The sequence below is a fragment of the Squalius cephalus genome (genome assembly GCF_949319135.1).
Source record: "Squalius cephalus genome assembly, chromosome: 25".
NCBI lineage: Eukaryota > Metazoa > Chordata > Actinopteri > Cypriniformes > Leuciscidae > Squalius > Squalius cephalus.
This window is the reverse complement of record NC_137146.1, coordinates 2,022,963-2,045,779: the sequence shown is the minus strand read 5'-3', so window position 1 is coordinate 2,045,779 and position 22,817 is coordinate 2,022,963. Positions and strand designations below refer to the sequence as shown.

At 38.1% G+C, this 22,817-nt stretch overlaps 1 protein-coding gene across 1 annotated transcript; it reads left to right on the top strand.

Moving 5' to 3' along the window:
• The first annotated feature begins 107 nt into the window (after positions 1–107).
• On the top strand, positions 108–15,411 carry LOC307153232 (myosin-7-like). Its single transcript, XM_079862511.1, has 36 exons — positions 108–3,254; positions 3,358–3,501; positions 3,581–3,737; positions 4,512–4,539; positions 4,629–4,731; positions 4,833–4,925; positions 4,998–5,061; positions 5,152–5,250; positions 5,343–5,446; positions 5,582–5,720; positions 5,806–5,924; positions 6,013–6,162; positions 6,248–6,418; positions 7,078–7,387; positions 7,476–7,558; positions 7,699–7,904; positions 8,146–8,269; positions 8,531–8,667; positions 8,738–8,993; positions 9,103–9,345; positions 9,427–9,603; positions 9,682–9,827; positions 9,923–10,013; positions 10,090–10,479; positions 10,586–10,712; positions 12,045–12,163; positions 12,378–12,574; positions 12,705–12,888; positions 12,970–13,135; positions 13,243–13,367; positions 13,495–13,803; positions 13,892–14,095; positions 14,194–14,490; positions 14,635–14,739; positions 14,825–14,920; positions 15,010–15,411. The coding sequence occupies exons 1-36, from the start codon at positions 3,054–3,056 to the stop codon at positions 15,151–15,153; spliced, it is 5,808 nt and encodes a 1,935-aa protein (XP_079718637.1). The 5' UTR covers positions 108–3,053; the 3' UTR covers positions 15,154–15,411.
• The last annotated feature ends 7,406 nt before the right edge of the window (positions 15,412–22,817 follow it).

The window sequence follows — 22,817 nt, the reverse complement described above, 5'->3', positions numbered from 1 at the left end:
ATATATATATAGTTTAAAAAAAATTTTGTCAAGAAGCAATTCATCTACAAAATAGCTATCCACAGGATCCCCGCGGTCATCGCAAACCTGGAGATATCAGGGAATTTTAACCCTATAAATTGTCAACATACTTTTTTTTAGCAAGTAAAAGGCTTTTAGTATAATTGTAAAAATGTCCACCTTCAGCTTGTGGTTCTTGTCTGATTTTTGTTTGTAATATTTCAAAATTAACATTTAATGGACTGAAGCAAATACGTTTATTTGATTATCCATACATCGTGTTCAAATGTAGCAAATATGGTCATTAGGATTTTGAAGGTTTATTTGTTCATCATTGTATTGCATGTTTTAAAACTAGAGCTTTGATCATAAAACTAAGCATTTAAAAATCATCTTACTAAGACATATTATTGGCTCATATAGTGACAACTGATATTTAGATGCATTTTATGTCAGTAGTCTATCAAGATCTCATTGATTTACAGAATTTCATCTGATGTCTTTGTGCATATAAACATCAGTACCAAATTGCATATTTTTTTGTTCAGTTTGAATAAAATGTAGCTGTTTTTTATACCTTGAGTTTGAGCTCCATACTCTCACTATATGAGCCATAAAAACATGATGTATCAAAAATGATAATCAACAAGCATCATATTATTTCATATGTCAGGCTTTTCAGGTTTCAAATGATTTCAAAGAGTCATAAAATCCTCGATTACTGAAGTCATGGTAGAGTGATAGGAATAGCTTGTCATGAGCAATAAATTGTCTTGAATGAAATGTCTATAAAATGTTGAAAAATCAATTACCTTGAAAATATTAAAGTCAAGAAAATCATTGGCTGAAATCTGTGGGAACCCTGAACACAATTTTATTTAAGTATACCATTAGACAATGCATAAAGTATTTAAAATAAATAGATATAGAGACAGCAGAGACTAACTTAGCATCGTGGATCTATTGAATTACCATTACGGTTCTCAGACAGCTGGCCGCCTGCGTTCTCATACTGCTGATCAATTGACTAATCGTCCTTATGAGATTCTTGCCTGGAGATTCCGACAGGGTGTGATTGTAGACGTTATGAAGGCATGCACAATGAAAACGATCTCACTTGTTGAACACTTGCACCTTGTTAACGTGACCTTTGCTGCTTAGTTGTCTTCACTTGGTGGGACGTCTAATAATAGCTTATGGTCACAACTCGTCACTTTGGCTGAAACCATACTTGTCTGTTGGCAAACCATGAGTTATAATAATAGCCTTTATACAAACACTTCTCATTAAAAAAGTGATTTTTAATTTCTATAATCTTCATAATGTCAGTAGTAAATGATCATGAAGTGAACTAGATCAAAATAAGAAAACCAACTAAGATGATTTACTCCATTGCAAGGGCACATATGGGGGGCAGGCAACCAAACGCTTGACCCGACAGAAAGACGACACCCCATTTGTCTCACTTGTCTTGTGACAATGGACACATGCACAAAATATTACAGTAAGGCCATCACTGCTTTAATTTCACAGCTGCAATAAAACAAAGTGGTCCATCACTCTTCCCTTATTTATATTTATCTTTCAGTGAAACGTTCCACTGTGTTACATAAATGGATGAGCTATTGTCTGCAGCCAAACCACTGATTCTCAATCAATGGGCGTCACTTTCCAGGAATTTCACAGGGTTATCTTTATACCCAAGGACAAAAGAGACGATCCTGTGCCAGGGAAGCAAGGAATCATTTCATCTGTCGCTCATTGACCTTCAACCCATCTGAACTCGTGATAGGACCGTGATAACACGGTGACATTTCAAACTTCTCTGTGTTTTCCTGAAAATACAGTCCCATTAATAGCAAGGAATTTTACTATTTTTGTATAATTAGTCAAAGCAAGTGAAGCCTTTTTGGCCTTATAACATGGGAAATAGTGCTTTCTTTAAAATGATGTTGATGCATTAGGAGAAAAAGAAAGCAAGCGAACACCATTGTTGAATTTCAAAAGTTACTTTATTAGGATTACTTACCCATCTGGTGATTAGCCTGTGACTTTAATTAGACAAAGTTGGTTTAGAACAAAAACAGAGGTATGCACTCATACTGTAGAATTTATGATACGACACAAGCTAATAATGTTGTGTTTTTCAGATTAGCTTGATTTGGCATATTTTGAATGCAGATAGGACTTATTGGTCAAAGCGTTGAGGTTTGTGATGGTGATTTAAATTGTCCCCCTGTAATTATTTTCCATTATGAGATGTAGTTGGCAGCGGTGGAATGACTATGTGAAAAACTATGCTTATCCCTCCCTACATCAGCCAAACCAAGCACAAAAGCAGTTTGGCATAACAAGGTGCCAACTCCCTTATTTAGATGGATAGTCACTTTATAAAAGAGAGGAAGGACACTCTATTGAGAGGATCTTCAGCTTCAGCCATTCAACTTTCCCTCAAGCCTACAACTTGTAAACAGGTATTTCAAAATATTATAAGAGTCACCAAACAAGATGAAGTCTTTTTTTATAATTTTTTTTTAAAGTTATAACTTTGGAATTCATGGTAATGCATTGTTTGTAGGGTCGTTTGCAGTGATAATCTCTGTGGTGGAAGCGGTCAGAGGTAAAGCATCTCATATTAGTGTTTCATGGTCATAATGCATGTTTCATAATGACATCTGTGCAGTTGTTTTGCATCATAACAGCAATACTGCATCATTAACAATAGTGAAATGATTGATTGTGGCTTGAAGCACATTTAACAACTTACAAATATGTATGATAGAAGATTTTGATGGTTTGTGCAGATCTAGGAAAACAAACTGCCTTAGTGTTTCCTGTAATTTATACTAAAAAAAGTTTTTATTAAGATTTTCTTGTTACTATTTTGTTATTTTTTTTCAAAGCTTTGAATGTTTGTTTAGTGAAAATGGCATTGTTTTTCTTTTAATTACTTAGCTATTTTTGTGTCTCAAGTGTCCAAATATGCTCCAATATATAATATCTCGTATATTAATCTGTTCGCATACACTTACAAACAGCAGGCTAGGTGAAACATGGGAGATGTTGCGATGGAGGAGTTTGGAGCGGCTGCTTCGTACCTCAGAAAGTCAGACAGGGAGCGACTGGAGGCCCAAACGCGCCCCTTCGACATGAAGAAGGAATGTTTCGTCCCTGATCCTGAGGAGGAGTTTGTGAAAGGAACCATTGTGAGTCGGGACGGTGATAAAGTCACCTGTGACACTGAAAAAGGCAAAGTAAGTTCAAGTTAAACAAGTGATCATTATTGATTATTACTTCACTGCATTAGAGGAACTTATTGTTACGAGTAATAACTCTTGGAGTATGTGCCCTTTACAGACAGTAACTGTGAAGGAGGATGATGTTCACCCCCAGAACCCGCCAAAGTTTGATAAAATCGAGGACATGGCGATGTTCACCTTCCTGCACGAGCCCGCTGTGCTGTTTAACCTCAAAGAGCGTTACGCAGCCTGGATGATCTACGTGAGTCGAGTCTTAAAACACTCACACGTTCTCTTTATCGTGGATGAGTAGATCTAAACCTTCTGTGAATCTCTTACAGACCTACTCTGGGCTCTTCTGTGTCACTGTGAACCCCTACAAGTGGCTGCCAGTGTACAACCAGGAAGTCGTTGTTGCCTATAGAGGAAAGAAGAGGAGTGAAGCTCCTCCACACATCTTCTCCATCTCAGACAATGCCTACCAGTACATGCTGTCAGGTGCGTCTACTTGACACCAGTGGTTCTACCTAATCAAGTGGTTTTACTTCAGTTTTCAGGACACAGTAAATGACAGTGAATGTGCACAGTAAATGACAGTGAATGTGCTTGTAATTCTTGTTGCAACTTGTTTGTAATGTTGTTATAAGTAATGTTGTTGTATAAGTGGTGTCCAGTATTTTTTATTTAATTTGGTATCATGGTTGAGGTTTTTGAGAATGTCACAGTTTGCCTATGCAATTTGACTAGCTTCTATCAAGTGACAGATTCATAGAAACAACAGTTTGATGTATGACATTTAACTTCACTAACGAAAAAATATTGGAAGCACATACAGTATTTCGCTATTCTAACTATGCCCAATGTTTGGTTAGTTGCTTTTCAGTAACTCTTTCCCCACCAGCGGGTTTTTATTATTATTACTTTTTAACTTGCCAGCCAGCACCAGCAAAAAAGAGAAAAAAAAAAACCAAAAACATTTTATTCTAGCTTCATGCAACTCTTGAATGTGTGTAAGTTTCATAAAAAAGCAAGATTTTAATCTAAAAGCTGAGAAAATCGCATTTTTGTCAAAGACTTCGTCCAGATTGGATTGAGTAGATCGAGTCCATCAACACCCCCAAAGCTTCGCAGTCTTATAGCTTGTCCATGACTGAAAATCTTGTCAATGGCAGAGAAAGAATTAAATGCATTCAGCATTTTTTTTAACCCCGTTTTTTGATGACCGATTCAGAACATAACTGTATTGTTTCATATTTTCATTGCCCATTTCAGACAGAGAAAACCAGTCTATTCTTATCACGTAAGTTGACTTCTGCGTATCACTTTCTATAATAGTTCAGTTTTCTATAAAACTGTGTGGAGCTTAACATTTTATCTTTCTACCCCAAGTGGAGAATCTGGTGCTGGAAAGACTGTGAACACCAAGAGAGTCATTCAGTACTTTGCCAGCATTGCTGCTAGTCCTACAAAGAAGGAAACCACTGAAAAGAAGGTAAACGGAGGAGATCTGAATTAAAACAAAACATTTATTGAACTGCCATTATCTTTGATTGTCATTCACCATACACACACGTCTAATATAATGTTTTCTAGGGTACTCTGGAGGATCAAATCATCCAGTGTAATCCTGCTCTTGAGGCCTTTGGGAATGCCAAAACCATCAGGAACGACAACTCTTCCAGATTTGTAAGTGAATGAAATAGCAGTAAAAACTGAATACAGCTGAAAAGACATGATGATTTTTATTTTTTCGAACAGGGCAAGTTCATCCGCATTCACTTCGCAGCAAATGGCAAACTCGCTTCTGCAGATATCGAGACTTGTAGGAACACTTATGCTTAGTTTCATATTGAAATAATAAAAATAAATGCATGATAGTAATGATTTTTAAACTAAATGTTCTCTGTGACAGATCTTTTGGAGAAGTCTCGTGTGACTTTCCAGCTCAAGGCTGAGAGAGACTACCACATCTTCTACCAGATCCTGTCTCAGAAGAAACCAGAACTTTTAGGTGGGCAAAAAATGTTACAACCAAACATCTATAATTTTGTTTGAAAATGCATTACAACATGACGTCTAAGTGCTCTGTGTCCTTTCTCTCAGAGATGCTGCTGATCACAGCAAACCCTTATGATTACGCCTTCATCTCTCAAGGAGAGACACAAGTGGCCTCTATTGTTGATGCTGACGAGCTGATGGCTACTGACGTGTGTTACCTGAAATAGCAACAAATTACCATTAAGACATTTTGACATTACCTCCTAAAGATGAATTTTTACTGAAAATACAAGAAAGAAGAATATGAGGCATTTATCATGTTAAATTAATGATATTTGCTGTAGGAAGCGTTCGATGTGTTGGGCTTCACCCAAGAGGAGAAGAACAGCATCTACAAGCTGACTGGTTCCGTCATGCACTTTGGCAACATGAGGTTCAAGCAGAAGCAAAGAGAGGAACAGGCCGAGGCTGATGGGACTGAGGGTCAGTATTGGGACAAAATGCTGACATATTGCATTGGTTAATAGAAGATTCATTACCATCAACCATCTTCTTTTATTGACGACAGATGCTGATAAAGCAGCTTATCTGATGGGCCTGAACTCTGCTGATCTCATCAAGGGTTTGCTCCACCCAAGAGTCAAAGTAGGAAATGAGTGGGTCACCAAGGGACAGAATGTTCAGCAGGTGGAGACCACTTCATGATCTCATTAACTTAACTTATTAAAAGCACAAGTTTTCTGTAATATTGAACTATATTATCACTATTGGACAGGTGTACTATGCTGTTGGCGCTCTTTCCAAGTCAGTGTACGAGAAGATGTTCCTTTGGATGGTTGTGAGAATCAACCAATCCCTGGACACCAAACAGCCTCGCCAGTACTTCATTGGTGTGCTGGACATTGCTGGATTTGAGATCTTTGAAGTAAGCTGAAATCAACTGATTATTATTGTTGAAGAACTTCTTTGTTACTTTGCCATTGTTATTCCACAATATATTCCACCTGCAGTTCAACACCTTTGAGCAGCTGTGCATCAACTTCACTAATGAGAAGTTGCAGCAGTTCTTCAACCACCACATGTTTGTGCTGGAGCAAGAGGAATACAAGAAGGAGGGCATTGAATGGGTGTTTATTGACTTCGGCATGGACTTGCAGGCTTGCATTGATCTCATTGAAAAGGTGGGTGTACAAAACCTTTTTTCTGAATATCTAATCTAGAAGCTTTCTGCACCATTGATGTAAATTTTCACTGTTTCACTGTTATAAGGTAGGGGGCGCTATTACACATTTTGTAAGTGTAAAGAATCTTTGGATCAAAATACTGGTGAAAAATTAGCAGAAACAAGCGATAAAAGCATTGCTTATGCACATGTTAAATAATATTATTTGTTATTATAAATAACGTTATTCAGTTACTAAATGAAATCTTGACCCAGGACGAGATACGGGACTGTGGAAGCTATGGGGGTGTTAATGGAACTGATCTACATCATCTACGTTTTCATCATCATTCTGATTCCCATTCGGATGAAGTTTTTGTTTGAAATATTGCTTTATTTAATTTAACTTACTTGTATAGGAGTTGATAAAAAAAAGAATGCATTAAGCTAGAATATTTTGTTTGTTTAAAAGCAGAGACTCTGTTATTTCTTTTGATATATTGGATGTTCAGATATTCATACAACAAAATATTCTGGGGGTCATGAAATTTTTGTGAAACTGATCAAAAATACTGGCGGTAACTGGCAACTTAAAAAAGAAAAAAAAAAATGCTGGTGGGGAAAGAGTTCATATCCATTTTGCTTTAAGTTACATTCATTTCGTTGCTTTCTCTATAGCCAATGGGTATCATGTCCATCCTTGAAGAGGAGTGCATGTTCCCCAAAGCCAGTGATGCAACATTTAAAGCTAAGCTTTATGACAACCATTTGGGAAAATCAAACAACTTCCAGAAGCCTAGGATTATCAAGGGTAAACCAGAGGCCCATTTCTCCCTGGTTCACTACGCTGGCACTGTGGACTACAACATCATGAACTGGCTGGTGAAGAACAAGGATCCTCTTAATGAGACTGTTGTTGGCCTCTATCAGAAGTCCACCATGAAAATGTTGTCTCAGCTGTTTGCCAATTATGCTGGTGCTGACTCAGGTGTGTTGTGCTGATGACATGATTCTTGAGAAAAATAAGGATTTAGTGCAAGGTTGATGTTAAGAATTATGTTTTTTCCCCCCAACAGTCGCAGAGGGAGGAAGTGGCGGCAAAGCAAAGGAGAAGAAGAAAAAGGGCTCTTCTTTTCAGACGGTGTCTGCCCTCCACAGGGTAACATATAGAGTGCTTTTCGTGCTGATTCATAATGAACTGTATTATTTAGTATAGCTTGGTTTCTTAATTTATGTAAACAGCATGACCTAATATGTATATATATAAATGGGAGCGCCATGATTAATGTCTATCCACAGGAAAACCTGAACAAGCTGATGACCAACTTGAGGTCAACTCACCCTCACTTTGTGCGCTGCATCATCCCCAATGAGACTAAGACTCCTGGGGCGATGGAGAATCCTCTGGTCATGCACCAGCTGCGCTGTAACGGTGTGCTGGAGGGCATCAGGATCTGCAGAAAGGGATTCCCCAACAGGATCCTGTATGGAGATTTCAAGCAGAGGTACATTCACTTATAAATACGAGACATGTGAGTTGCACTTGGGTCAAAAACTTGCAGACTTGAGAAAACAGCCACGTTATGCAATGAGACTTGACATTTTCAAATTACACAAATGTGTGTAAATGACAAAAATTAAAGCGCATTCAATCATTTAGCTTGTTTAAAAAAATCCATCTATTGATATTGCCAATGGCAAAATCAACACTATTTAAAATCTTTACTTTTAAATATGCAACAACAGATACCGTATCCTGAATCCTGCTGCCATCCCAGATGGTCAGTTCATTGACAGCAGGAAAGGAGCTGAGAAGTTATTGGGCTCTTTGGAAATTGACCACAACCAGTACAAATTTGGACATACAAAGGTATATATGCTAATTAGTAATTGCTTTGTAGATTGTGTAATTCTGTGTAGTTTTTTTCTTTTTGTCAGTTTTAATTATTTTAATTTATTTGTTCTCCTATCCCAATTTATTTGAAGGCTGACATTCCTAAAAAGTGTACCTTGTCTCTGAGGAACTTGCAGCATTGCTTTTTTTGTTTGTGCATGATTTGTTTTATGCCTTTGATAGATTGCCTGTTATGTCTATCTGTTGATCGTAGGTCACTGAAATATTTTTTTTAAGGTATTCTTTAAGGCGGGTCTACTGGGTACCCTTGAAGAAATGAGAGACGACCGTCTTGCTCTCATCATTACCAATATTCAAGCTAGGTCACGTGGTCTTCTCGCAAGGCTTGAATTCCAGAAGCTTGTTGAACGAAGGTAACTCGGTGGGCATTAAATCTGTCACTGCATCATAAAAAGAGATAAAAAGAACAGTTTTATTTTGCAGAGATGCCTTGCTTGTGATCCAGTGGAATGTACGTGCCTTCATGGGTGTCAAGAATTGGCCCTGGATGAAGCTCTACTTCAAAATCAAACCCCTGCTGAGATCTGCTGAGGCGGAGAAAGAGATGGCCAACATGAAGGAAGAATTCCTGAAGTTGAAGGAGGCTTATGCCAAATCTGAAGCCCGCAGAAAGGAGCTTGAGGAAAAGATGGTTTCTCTTCTCCAAGAGAAGAATGACCTGCAACTCCAAGTCCAAACTGTAAGTTTACGATTTTATGAATTCATGACTACATTGCAACTATACTTATGATTTAATTATATAATGACATTAAAATAAATATACATAATTTTTTTGCACCTGTAAACAGGAGCAAGATAATCTTTGTGATGCTGAGGAGAGATGTGAAGGTCTGATCAAGAATAAGATCCAGCTTGAGGCCAAACTCAAAGAGCTGACTGAGAGACTGGAGGATGAAGAGGAAATGAATGCTGAGCTGACTTCAAAGAAACGAAAGCTGGAGGATGAATGTTCTGAGCTCAAGAAGGACATTGATGATCTTGAGCTCACTTTGGCCAAAGTGGAGAAAGAGAAACATGCCACTGAGAACAAGGTCAGTTTTCAACACTGAGCAAGTTAGTGATAAAAGAATGGTGTGTTAAGAGCTTCTTGATTCAATGATACAATATTACAGGTTAAAAACATGATAGAAGAGATGGCAGCTTTGGATGAGATCATCGCTAGGCTGACCAAGGAGAAGAAAGCTCTTCAGGAGGCCCATCAGCAAACGCTGGATGACCTCCAGAGTGAGGAAGATAAAGTCAACACACTCACCAAAGCCAAAGCCAAGCTGGAGCAACAAGTGGATGATGTGAGTGGTTTGTTGACTCTTGTGTTGTAGATGAAAAAGGTGACATTAGCAATGCTGAACAAAATATTGTCCTTCCAGCTTGAGGGTTCCCTGGAACAGGAAAAGAAGATTCGTATGGATCTGGAGAGGGCAAAGAGGAAGCTCGAGGGAGACTTAAAGTTGACCCAAGAGAGCGTGATGGACCTGGAAAATGACAAACAGCAAATGGAAGAGAGGATTAAAAAGTGTGTTTTCCAGAGGGTGAAATAATTATTCAAGAATACAGCTCACAATCTGAATCCTTATTAATAATGGTAATCAAATATGTTCTGCAACACAGGAAGGATTTTGAGATCAGCCAGCTCAGTAGCAAGATTGAAGATGAGCAGACAATGGCAGGCCAACTCCAGAAGAAACTGAAGGAGTTGCAGGTAAACTTTATGATTCTTAAAAACATAGACAATTAGGAATTCTAGCTTTAACTTTGATGTTCCTTCACATTACCAGGCCCGAATTGAAGAGCTTGAGGAAGAGCTGGAGGCTGAGAGAGCAGCTCGTGCTAAAGTTGAGAAACAGAGAGCTGATCTGTCCAGAGAATTGGAGGAGATCAGTGAGAGGTTGGAGGAGGCTGGTGGAGCCACTTCTGCCCAGATTGAGATGAACAAGAAACGTGAAGCTGAGTTCCAGAAACTGCGCAGAGACCTTGAAGAGTCCACTCTGCAACATGAGGCCACTGCTGCTACACTGAGGAAGAAACATGCAGACAGTGTGGCTGATCTGGGAGAGCAGATTGACAACCTCCAGAGAGTGAAGCAGAAGCTGGAGAAAGAGAAGAGTGAACTCAGACTGGAACTGGACGATGTAGTCTCCAATATGGAGCAGCTTGCAAAGGCAAAGGTGATGAATTCGTGTTTCCATGTTTTTCTTCACCTCAGGTGTTCTTTAGAATAACATGTTCTTTATGCTTTATTTGATATTATTTAATTATATAATAACTATCCAGGCAAACTTGGAGAAAATGTGCAGGACTCTTGAGGACCAGATGTCAGAATACAGAACAAAATATGAAGAAGGACAACGCAGCATCAATGACTTTACCATGCAAAAGGCTAGGTTACAAACTGAGAATGGTATGTATTCTGATGAGGTATTACTTTATTCTGTGCATTGTTAGACTAATTATCAAGACCACACACTACTTTCTGTAATGTACTGGTTTTATATATATATATATATATATATATATTAGAGGTGGGCATAGATTAATTTTTTTAATCTAGATTAATCTAGATTAATTTTGAAATTAATCTAGATTAATCTAGATTAAAATGGCTCATTTGAATTCTGCCGAAGGCAATCAGAATATGTGTGCTACCCAAATAATGACTATAAAAGTAAGTCTTTGAGAACGGGTTTCTCCAGCCAGGTGGCGCATTAGACCAGGGGCTCATCTCCTGTTTCCAAAATGCATCACAAACTGCTTGAGAAAGCTGTTCTACTCATAGACTGTAAAAGGTTACTACTGTACTGTTACCGTCCGTAGGCAACATTAGGTAGGCCTATGTTATTATCAACTACTATAGGCTATCAATTAGGGATGGGCGATATGGCATAAAAACCATATTGTGATATACATTGCAGCCTCTTGCGATAACGATATTATAATAAAACCATTTCAGAACAGGTTAGACAGACCCTGCTAAACAACTGCTAAATGAATTTTTTTTTTTTTTTTTTTTTGAAAGGGTGTATGTCATTTTGAGAACATATATTGTGCAAAACTGTAAGTATACAACATAATTTTGCAGATAAATAAAATTTAAGTACACTAGCTGCAGAGACTTAAGTAGGTCTAATGTTTATTATGGCTTGGAGCTTATGAAACCCCAAATTTAAAATTAGAATATTGTCTAACTGATGTCTTTTCAGTTAAAAAGAAACACAACAACGATTCTTAAAATCGGGCGCTTTTAATAAAAAGAGATTATGTGCTACACCACTCACTAAGATATATTGGGAATAATACGCGCGCGCTGGTATTCAGTGATATCATGTTTCGATTTGAATTTGAGGTGGTAGAACGGATTAGTCGTGTGTTTACTTACCGATCTGTTACACCACACAGTCTACGTCGGACGGCTTAAATCCGAACCAATTGTCCAAATAATGGATGTTGCACGGATCTTTTACACCAGCTTTCACTTTCAGCCGTGTTTACTTAAGATGACGACGAATATGATGCGTTGCAGCCGGGTGTTCCCCGCGGCCGCGGGTAGATTGCGTCATCATAGCTTGTGTAGCTTGAGCCAGCTCCCAACCCAACTTGGAGAATAGATTAACGGCGATATTTTTTTTATCGCGCGATAAGAGTCTCGCGTTAACGCAGCGCGTTAACGCCGATAACGGCCCACCACTAATATATATATATATATATATATATGTATGTATTTATATTTATCTAGGGGAGCTTTCTAGACAGCTAGAAGAAAAGGATTCCTTGGTCTCTCAGCTAACAAGAGGCAAGCAGTCCTACACCCAGCAGATTGAGGACCTCAAAAGACAACTAGAGGAGGAAATCAAGGTATTTCAACCAATTTTGGTACCTGAATCCACAAGGTTAGAGTACCACAGTGTAGCAGTCCTACACCTAAACGACTACACTAACCCATCACCCAATAAGCTCTTCTAAGAGCAGTGGGATCCAAACCCACATGTCTTAAAGGGGACTATAGTCTTATACTACAGCTTTGTGCCATTCCCATTAACAGAAAACATTAACTGTAAATATCTTATAGGCTAAGAATGCCCTGGCCCATGCAGTTCAGTCTGCTCGTCATGATGCTGATCTGCTGAGGGAGCAATATGAGGAGGAGCAGGAAGCCAAGGCTGAGCTGCAGCGTAGTATGTCCAAGGCAAACTCTGAAGTGGCTCAGTGGAGAACCAAGTATGAAACTGATGCCATCCAGAGGACTGAGGAGCTGGAGGAAGCAAAGTAAGAAACAGGAAATATTTGGTTTTCCCATGTAGCATACCATACAAACATCTGACTTTTCTCTGTTAGCCAAGAATTTTGTAAAAGCCCCACTAATTTATTTTGGAACAAATTCTGTTTATTCATGAAGGAAAAAACTTGCTCAGCGTCTGCAAGATGCAGAAGAAGCTGTGGAAGCTGTTAACGCTAAATGCTCCTCTCTGGAGAAGACCAAGCACAGGCTGCAGAATGAGATTGAAGATCTCATGGTGGATGTGGAGAGATCCAATGCTGCTGCTGCTGCTCTGGACAAGAAGCAAAGAAACTTTGACAAGGTGAATAAAACACACTTATAATTAATCTTTGTGTTCATTCAGCTCCAATGGTAACTGATCAAAGTCTGATTCTATCAACAGGTCCTAGCTGAATGGAAGCAGAAATATGAGGAGTCTCAGAGTGAGTTGGAAAGCTCCCAGAAGGAAGCCAGATCTCTGAGTACTGAACTATTCAAACTGAAGAACTCTTATGAGGAGTCTCTGGATCATTTGGAAACTATGAAGAGAGAAAACAAGAACCTCCAAGGTGCCATTGATTTATTAGTCATTTGGGCATTCACATAAATTTCATAAACTTTTTGTATTTTTCTTGACTTTCTTATATATAACATTATTACTTTTCCTACCAAACAGAGGAGATTTCTGATCTCACTGAACAAATTGGTGAGAGTGGAAAAAACATTCATGAACTAGAGAAAATTCGTAAGCAGTTGGAGCAGGAGAAAACAGAAATTCAAGCAGCTCTGGAAGAGGCTGAGGTATATTTAGTGTGTTATGTGTAGATGTAGTAGGTCTAGTTTTTCTAGTTATACACCAGCAAGAATACATTTGCTGCTAAATAAAGCTTAAAGTACTTTTTAATGGCTAAGTCTTTTAATTGGTCAGGCCTCCCTTGAGCATGAGGAAGGAAAGATTCTTAGAGCTCAGCTGGAGTTCAATCAGGTCAAAGCTGATATTGAACGTAAGCTGGCTGAGAAAGATGAAGAGATGGAGCAGGCCAAGAGGAACCAGCAGAGAATGGTGGATACCCTGCAAAGCTCACTGGAATCAGAGACTCGCAGCAGGAATGAAGCTCTCAGGCTGAAGAAGAAGATGGAGGGAGACCTCAATGAGATGGAGATTCAGCTCAGTCAGGCTAACAGACAGGCATCAGAAGCCCAGAAGCAACTCAAGGGTCTTCATGGACATCTCAAAGTATGACGAATCTTCAAATCAAGATGTTATAATGATTACGTGAACATAGTTCTTCAGTCTTTTAATTTGAAAAAGTTTTATTTTACAGGATGCCCAACTGCAACTAGATGATGCTCTTCGTGCTAATGATGATTTCAAAGAGAACATCGCCATTGTGGAGAGACGCAACAATCTGCTGCAGGCTGAACTGGATGAGCTGAGATCCATGCTGGAACAAACTGAGAGAGGAAGGAAACTGGCTGAGCAGGAACTGCTGGATGTCAGTGAGAGAGTTCAGCTCCTGCATTCTCAGGTATGACACATCTGCATTAGATGAATAAACCTTTAAACCCATTCTTAGTATCAATATTAACTAGAGACTACATGAATGTCAATATTGTCCATGTTCAGAACACCAGCCTGCTGAATCAGAAGAAGAAGCTGGAGGGAGATAATACTCAGCTTCAGACTGAGGTAGAGGAGGCAGTGCAGGAGTGCAGGAATGCTGAGGAAAAAGCCAAGAAGGCCATCACTGATGCTGCCATGATGGCAGAGGAGCTGAAGAAGGAGCAGGACACCAGTGCTCATCTGGAGCGCATGAAGAAGAACATGGAGCAGACCATCAAGGACCTGCAGCACCGTCTGGATGAGGCTGAGCAGATCGCCATGAAGGGAGGCAAGAAGCAGGTCCAGAAACTGGAAGCTAGGGTCAGTTTACGAAACTCAGTTCTTAATAATGCATTTTCTATTTAAAATGCATTACTTTTGTGTTTTTTAGTCACTTGGATTTCAGAGATCAATAGCTTTCTAGAGAACTGATAAATTTAAAATAATAATTTGTGGTTTCGGTAGGTGAGAGAGTTGGAAAATGAGGTGGAGATAGAACAGAGAAAGGCGAGCGAGTCTGTGAAAGGGATCCGTAAATATGAGAGACGCATCAAGGAGCTCACCTACCAGGTTATTTCTCTGTTCAATACAATATCCCCCAATTTTACCATCTTCAAACCACCAAGACCAAAAATAATCAAAAGTCTATTAACAGACTGAGGAAGACCGTAAGAATCTGGCTCGTCTTCAAGACCTGGTGGACAAACTCCAGCTGAAGGTCAAATCTTACAAGAGATCTGCTGAGGAGGCTGTAAGTTTATTGCCTGTACATTCCTGTACTACAGTATATATATACTTGCTTGTGTATTGTTTTTGCCAACAACCTTTTGATTTAATCAGGAGGAACAGGCTAATGCAAATCTGGGCAAGTTCCGTAAGATACAGCATGAGCTGGATGAGGCAGAGGAGAGGGCTGATATTGCTGAATCTCAGGTCAACAAGCTGAGAGCCAAGAGCCGTGATACAGGATCCAAGGTAAGTTAACTCAGTTAACCCAGAATTTTATCTGCTTATTATCACAGAGTTTAAGATGGCTCATTAAAGCAGTGGGTAATGTTTTACTTTGAATGGTGAAAGGGTTAAAGACCATTTTGTAAATATGAGTTTCTAAAGCCTTTACCATTCAGTGATGCCAGATAAACTGTAAAATAAGTTAAAAGAGAATGACCTAAAGCGTTTTGTGCTTATCGCTATTTCCTTGAGTGAGTCTAAGTTTTGATGTATTGTAAAAACTAAAATCAATTAACAAATATACCTTCCAAACACTTTTCTTTTTCTTTTTTCTTCCTCTCACAGAAAGGGCAAGATGAGTGAAGCATCTTTCTGAAAGGCTTGTTTGGTTTGACTCTGTGCTTCTTGACTTCATTACCTGTAGTTCTGTAGAATAAAGATTGCAAATGAAACTTTTCTTGTGGTGTTTGTCATATTTGAAAACAATTATTTAAACAGTTATTTTATGTTTGGCAAGCACTTTTTACAAGTACAGGCTCCCTGGAGTAAACCACATACATAAATGTGTGTATCTGTGTGTTTTTTAGTGACCTGATTAATTTTCAATGGGAATATGCAATTTGAAGCAACATGAGTTACATAGATGATTGGTGATTTGTAGTCAACTTTAGTTAACCCTCTGGGATCTGAGGTGTTTTCTAGGCCCTGGAGGTGTTCTGACATGCTCTGACATTTGTGCTTATTTCTGTTACTTGTAACATTTTCGTGGCTAAAGTCTGATTACACTGTATTCAGCACAAACTCTGATACAATAATATGAGCAGCATGTATGTAAAAGTTTGTAGTTTTGAGAAAATTTCGTTTATGCGTGGATTGTGAAAAAACAAAACATTTTACTTACTGAAATAAGGCCATAAAACCCATACTGACTATTTGTTTACAAGACTTTTGAAAATTGTATCACACAATCTAGAGTTTTTGCTCATTCACATAAAACGATATATTGATTTAAAATTTGTAAAACATGTTTTGTGTAAGAAAGCTGTATGCGAAGAGGCGTGAATCATCATGAAATTTTCATTTCAGTTCAACTTTATATATTGCATATTTACACAAAAAAATATTCTGGGGGCCATGAAAATACTGTGATCAAATGATCAAAAAGGCTGGCAACTTGAAAAAAAAAATTCTGAAGAAATGCTAGCAACCAACAGTACAGTTCCTTGGCAAGCTAATTAGTGTAAATGAAGTAAAATGTGCACAGAGAGCCACAGAAGCAAAATACATCAGAACAATAGGCTGTTGCAACAATGTAGATAACATGCATAGGGGTGCACCTTAATAGTTGACTAAACGAGGCTTATGCAGGGCAGGAAATCCAAACGTTTGCCTATCATCCATCGACCTCAAATATGGCTTATCATTTGAAACAAGTATCATGTTTGTAGTATCAACTTTACATGGCCGCTTGCTCTAACGTTATTATAGATAAATGTGTGATTTTATTAGCCGCATATCCAAGTGTTTGTGCCGAGTGCGGAAGCTAAAATATTAGCACACGAAAAACATGAGATGGAGGCACTGGTGCAATCACTTGCATTTTTTCCTGATAACAGAGGAAACAACTTAAAATACGCTGAAATTTTTGTTCATACAGATAATATTTCAAATCGAAAACAAATACTCTCTGATTATGTAATCTGTATGAAAGGTGAATTTCTCTCTATAGGCGAGTTAAAGGAACACGCCGACTTTTTGGGACTTTAGCTTATTTTAGGACTTTAGGTGGGTGCGTCAGGTGGGTCTGACGCACCCACCGCTAGCTTAGCACAAAGACTGGAGGTAAACGGCTCCAGCTAGCATACTGCTCCCAATAAGTGACTAAATAACGCCAACATTTTCCTATTTACATGTTGTGATTTGTATAGTCACAGCGTGTACAAATAACAAGGTCACATGAGACACAGCCATCTTCTAACCGTATACATACTGGGAACTATATTCTTAGAAGATGGCTGTGTCTCATGTGACGGCACGCACGGAGATGAGAAGGGTGTGTGTGGACTTATCTAACTCTGGGGGATACAGTGAATAAGATAAAGTCCCAAAAAGTCGGCGTGTTCCTTTAACTATACTGCGGAGATGGCGTCAGCGTCGTCAGCTTCATCTTTGGAGTTGAACACTTACTCAGAAAACACTTGTTTATTAATAAATAATTAAAATGTCTCCTTGCTGTTTTTCAGACACATTCATAACCATGCGCTTTAGAATAGATTTAAATTATGCCTACACGCTCATTATGGTTTAGTATCCCCCCCCCCCGTATATATTTAAGTAATTAAATTAATATAAACGTGCGATTAGTTGACTAATGGCTTAAATTAATGACTACTAGATTTGCATAATTTAAAACAAAAGGTACTTTTACCTTAACATATGTATATCATTTTTATAGAATACAGATTAACATTTGCCACAACTTATTTACAAGTAAAAAACAACAACAACAAAAAACACCTACCACATTATTTATTCTTTCAAGTGTGAATGACACCCAAGGTTCATTTCTTTGGTAGATCAATTGGAGTTATAGTGTCTTCCCATCTGTGCACATTCTGCAGTAAGAAGGGTGCATCTCTGACAGACCAAAGTGTCCTCTAAACATCCTCCACACTGAAAGTGATTGAACGTGAAAAATCATTGTTAGTAAGCCTAACATCTACAGAGCATCTAAAGCCAATGTTCAATATAAAAACTTAAATGTTTGATATAATACTACAGATTTTTTTTATTTCAGCCGTCTCACCTGCATCAAATGTCCATGTTCCTCTAGAGTGCATGAGACTTGAGACCTGCAAAACAAATTAAAACACTAATGTATTTAACAGTTCCAAATAAAAACTGCTAAATTAAACAATGCAAATTTGTTGAAGAGTCACTGATTACAAAGCTGAACGCTGATCGCATAAAGAGAACCGTGTACACTGGTAAAACCAAGTATTAAATGTGTAGAACAGGCCAGTGCTAGAGGTGGAGTCTAACAGCTGAATATAGGGAGGAGCTCCTCAAAGGATCTGAGCAACCAGCCATCCTGCAACCTTAAACCACAGTAGAATGTGCTTGAGATATTTTAAGATATATTGCTATAAGTCAGGAGATAATAACTGCTGGCTTGACATCTTAAGACTCTGAAAAGCCCCTCATGATTTAAAGAAATGTAGCAGCATCTTAAACTTTCACCCTTTTGGTTAACAAATGGTCTTAACAGTTAGTTGACCCCTTCAGACATCCAGTAACAGGTGCATAAAGAGAATAACAGATGAACATTGTTTATGAACAACAGGAATTATTTTTTTGTAATTTGCATAAAGAATTTTTTTTTAATTATTATTCTAAAAGAACAAATGTTTATGCCAAGAAAACAACATGACTATTTCTTCTCTTTCTCCATGTCTTTTAACTCAATACAGGGTAGAAAGTTGGGTAATAATAAACACTTGTCTTGTGACCAGCATCGTTTTGCCTCAATTAGCCATGTAACATAAGTAGTATGTATACGGCTCGCAAGGGTGCCAACATGTACCGCTTGACGTTTATTTATGCGCTTGGAGACCTTTACAAATTGGGCATCTGCTTTATGTGTTCTCAGTGTCCCTCATCAGTTGCTTCCATTTCGTCAGAGACTCAGTAGGAATTTCACAGGGTTATCTTTGTACTCAAGGACAATGGGAAGGAAACAATGTTGTAAGTGGTAAGAGGATGACTGACAGTCAGACACAGACCTCCATATGCATCGATGCAAACGTTGCACAAAGTTCATGGTGCATTGTGCACGTAGTTGTTGCATACATGTCTACAAAGGGTTGATGATACAATTTAGCATTTTAGGTTAAAAAAGGTCTAGTAGCATGAAAGTAATGTTATTAGAATATTGGTACCTCAAGTTCAGTTGGATCATCCAATCAAAAAAGTCAATTCTGTCATCATTTACTCACCCCCATATGGTTCAAAACTGAATGACTCTTTGTTTTGTTTAACACATATTTTGAAAATGTCAGTGTGTTTCTGTCCATACAATTAAAGTCAATGAGGTCCAATACTGTTTGTACCCCAGCATTCTTCTAAATACAGCATTCTCTTTTGTTTTCCACAGAAGGACGAAATATATGCAGATCTTGGAATGAGATAAGGGTAAGTGATAACAGAAGATTCACTTTTTTTAGTGAGATACAGAAGCAACTAAAAGTGACCAAAAGTGAGAAGAGTTGTTAGAATTTTTACAATGGACACTGTGATATGTGACCGAGGATGAACTTATTGTTGAGGCTTTACACTTTTCGGCCTTCGGATCTTGACTTAGCGGACAACACTGTGCTGCTGAACACATTGAAAAATTCAATCTGAAAATATTGTCTAGTTGAATGACCTATGTTCTAGATAACCTGGGTTTTCCTATGATGAATATTATGTTGACATTGAGGAGAGGTTGTGTGTACATTAATTTAAACAGGCAGTGAGATCAGTCTGCTGGAGAAATACATAAATGGATGCTGGTTGCAGAGATCACACAAGCTGTTCTTCTCAATCATTTAGGAGCACCCAGGAAGAATTTCACAGGTTATCTTTGTCCTCAAGTGTGAAGGCAAAGGAACAATGGCGTGTCAGCGATGAAGGCCTGAGTGAAGCGATCACACCAACTGTAAACTGACCTTGGCCCTTACGGATTGAGTTGCGGCTGCTTGAATGGATATAAAGCATCTATGATGGACAGAGTGAACTTATACTTGGCTTGTCCTTGAGCAAGGTACAGATCAGTTGATGCAAAAAATGAGAAGCATTTTCTTTGAGCCAACAGCTGTTAACCAATGTAAAAAACATTCTCTTTTTTTCAGTTATCAGACAATATAAAATAAAATAGTTATGATTGTTAACACAATGGTAAAATGCAGCAGGATTGTGATTTCAGCAACTTTCCAGTTTCCTTTGCATTCCACCATTTTGTGTCAACTTTATATTTCTCCAGAATCCCCTTACCTTACATGTGGTAAATTGCATTTTTGACTGTAATTTAGAAGCATAAATAAGTTGAATGAAAGTACATCTATTGACAAAGTATACTGGTCCTTACTGGCATGAATTATACCCTATACAAAATAAATGTACACCTGCCTCCAGCAGACCCCCAGCCCATATACATCTTAACCAAACGCAGACACTGACATGCTTCAGAAATTCCTGCAACCCAATTTAGAGGACCTCTTACAATATAAAAAGGGGTGGAGAGTCTATGGCCTCAGACAGACTTTATGAATCCCTGATCTTATTAACAATTCCTTTGGTGTACAGTATATTATCTCTCAGGCACAGAGAGAACATGCTTTTCAAGTGGCCCTTATGCTCACTATTGACTATAATGTAACATATAGTAGAAAAATGTTTGATATTAAATAAGTAATTCTGCTTTATATTTGTGTGTGACCGTAGGACAGTAAACCATCAGTGTCAGGAGAGTTGAACTGCAAAGGTAAGTGACCCTGACAGACACTCAACATCACTGACTGCAGTAGACTAATCTCATATGAGTTATTAATTTATTAGAAATCCTACTGTATTACCATATACAGTACAGTCTTACATTATTTAGACACTTAAGAGCCACTTATAAATGTCTGAATGTTGCATTGTATGTGCATGCCGTGCTTCAAATGCTGCAAGATCCTTTCTTTTCACTAATTTTTGCTCAATGTGTTCAAATCAATTGGCGATTTTTAGTGGATTTCTCTACATTAAAATACCTGTTGTATTGTTCTCAGGGTGTTATGTTTAAAATAAGGGCTGGATAATTATAGTTATGAATCAAATAAAAAAATTAAAAAACTGTCTATCACCTCTATTGATCTATTTCTACATATAAAAAATTAATTAAAGGATGAAATTTGATTGCATCGACAAAATAATAAGCAGACACTTTTGACACTCAAATCTCATGTTCCCACAGACAGTAACTGTGAAGGAGGTTGATGTTCACCCCCAGAACCCGCCAAAGTTTTAAAAAAAAATGGCGATGTTCACCTTCCTGCACGAGCCCGCTGTGCTGTTTAACCTCAAAGAGCGTTACGCAGCCTGGATGATCTACGTGAGTCGAGTCTTAAAACACTCACACGTTCTCTTTAACTTGCATGAGCAGATCTAAACCTTCTGTGAATATTTTACAGACCTACTCTGGGCTCTTCTGTGTCACTGTGAACCCCTACAAGTGGCTGCCAGTGTACAACCAGGAAGTCGTTGTTGCCTATAGAGGAAAGAAGAGTGAAGCTCCTCCACACATCTTCTCCATCTCTGACAATGGATATCAGTACATGCTGTCAGGTGCATCTACTTGACAATTCTTTAAATATTTTATATATAACCATGCCTTTAAAAAAACAGCACAGCCTATAAGTCAATAACCAGTGGAAATTGTTCATTTACTATGCATATTACATTCATAATTATGCGTATGTATTTTTTACAGACAGAGAAAACCAGTCTATTCTTATCACATAAGATGTTCTGTGTTTTAGTTACATCCTGGGGTTTGACTTTATTTGTTAATTTTTTACAAATTCTTCATCCATTTCTAAGACTGCTTTGTGTTGACAGTGGAGAATCTGGAAAGACTGAACACCAAGAGAGTCATTCAGTACTTTGCCAGCATTGCTGCTGGTAGTGGCAAGAAGGACACCATTGATAGGTTAGAAACAGATCCATATTACAACGATTCAACCTCAGAGACCTATGCATTGATAAAGGGTATAAAGTAACAAATTACATGAATTAGTCAGTTTATGATTTAAGGGTACAATTACAACATACATTTTACTATCGCATAACCAGCTAAAACACAAAACTCTCTGCTCTGTTTTTTACTGTCTATATGTCTGTTTTTCTAGTGTACGGTGGAGGATCAAATCATCCAGTGTAATCCTGCTCTGGAGGCTTTCAAGAATGCCAAGACCATCAGAAATGACAACTCATGTCACTTTGTGAGCTTAATTTGCCTCCAGTTTCAAAATATGCTTATTTTTATTTTTATTTACCCAAATGAAATTACATTGATAGCTGTTGTTTTTAAACAGGGCAAGTTCATCCACATTCACTTTACTTCCAGTGGAAAGCTAGCTTCTGCTGACATTGAGACTTGTAAGAAAAATCTTTGATAAGTCCTTTCTAACTTTTCTCATTCTTAAAGATGAATTAACTGAATGTAAAAGCTTAACTTCTACATTTCTACAAATAGATCTGTTAGATAGTCAAAGTGGGAAATGAGTGGGTCACAAAGGGCCAGAGTGTCCAGCAGGTGGAGACTACTTCATGATTAACGTAGCATCAGCCGTCGCATCATCCAGGTGGATGCTGCACATTGGTGGTGGTTGAGGAGATCCCCCCCTTATGTAAAGCGCTTAGAGTGCCGAGAAATGTATACAGCGCGCTGTATAAATGTAATGAATTTTTATTATTATATTATTATTAACATCCCTCCATAACATACTGCTCACATTACCATAAAATCACATTATTCTGTAACATTTTAATGTCTATCGGACAGGTGTACTAGTGTACAGATGATGTTAAGGGGACGTGATGATCTTATAGAAAGCGCATTTTTGTAAAAAAAAAAAATTGTACTGTATATGTTTGTTTAAATGAGATGTGCT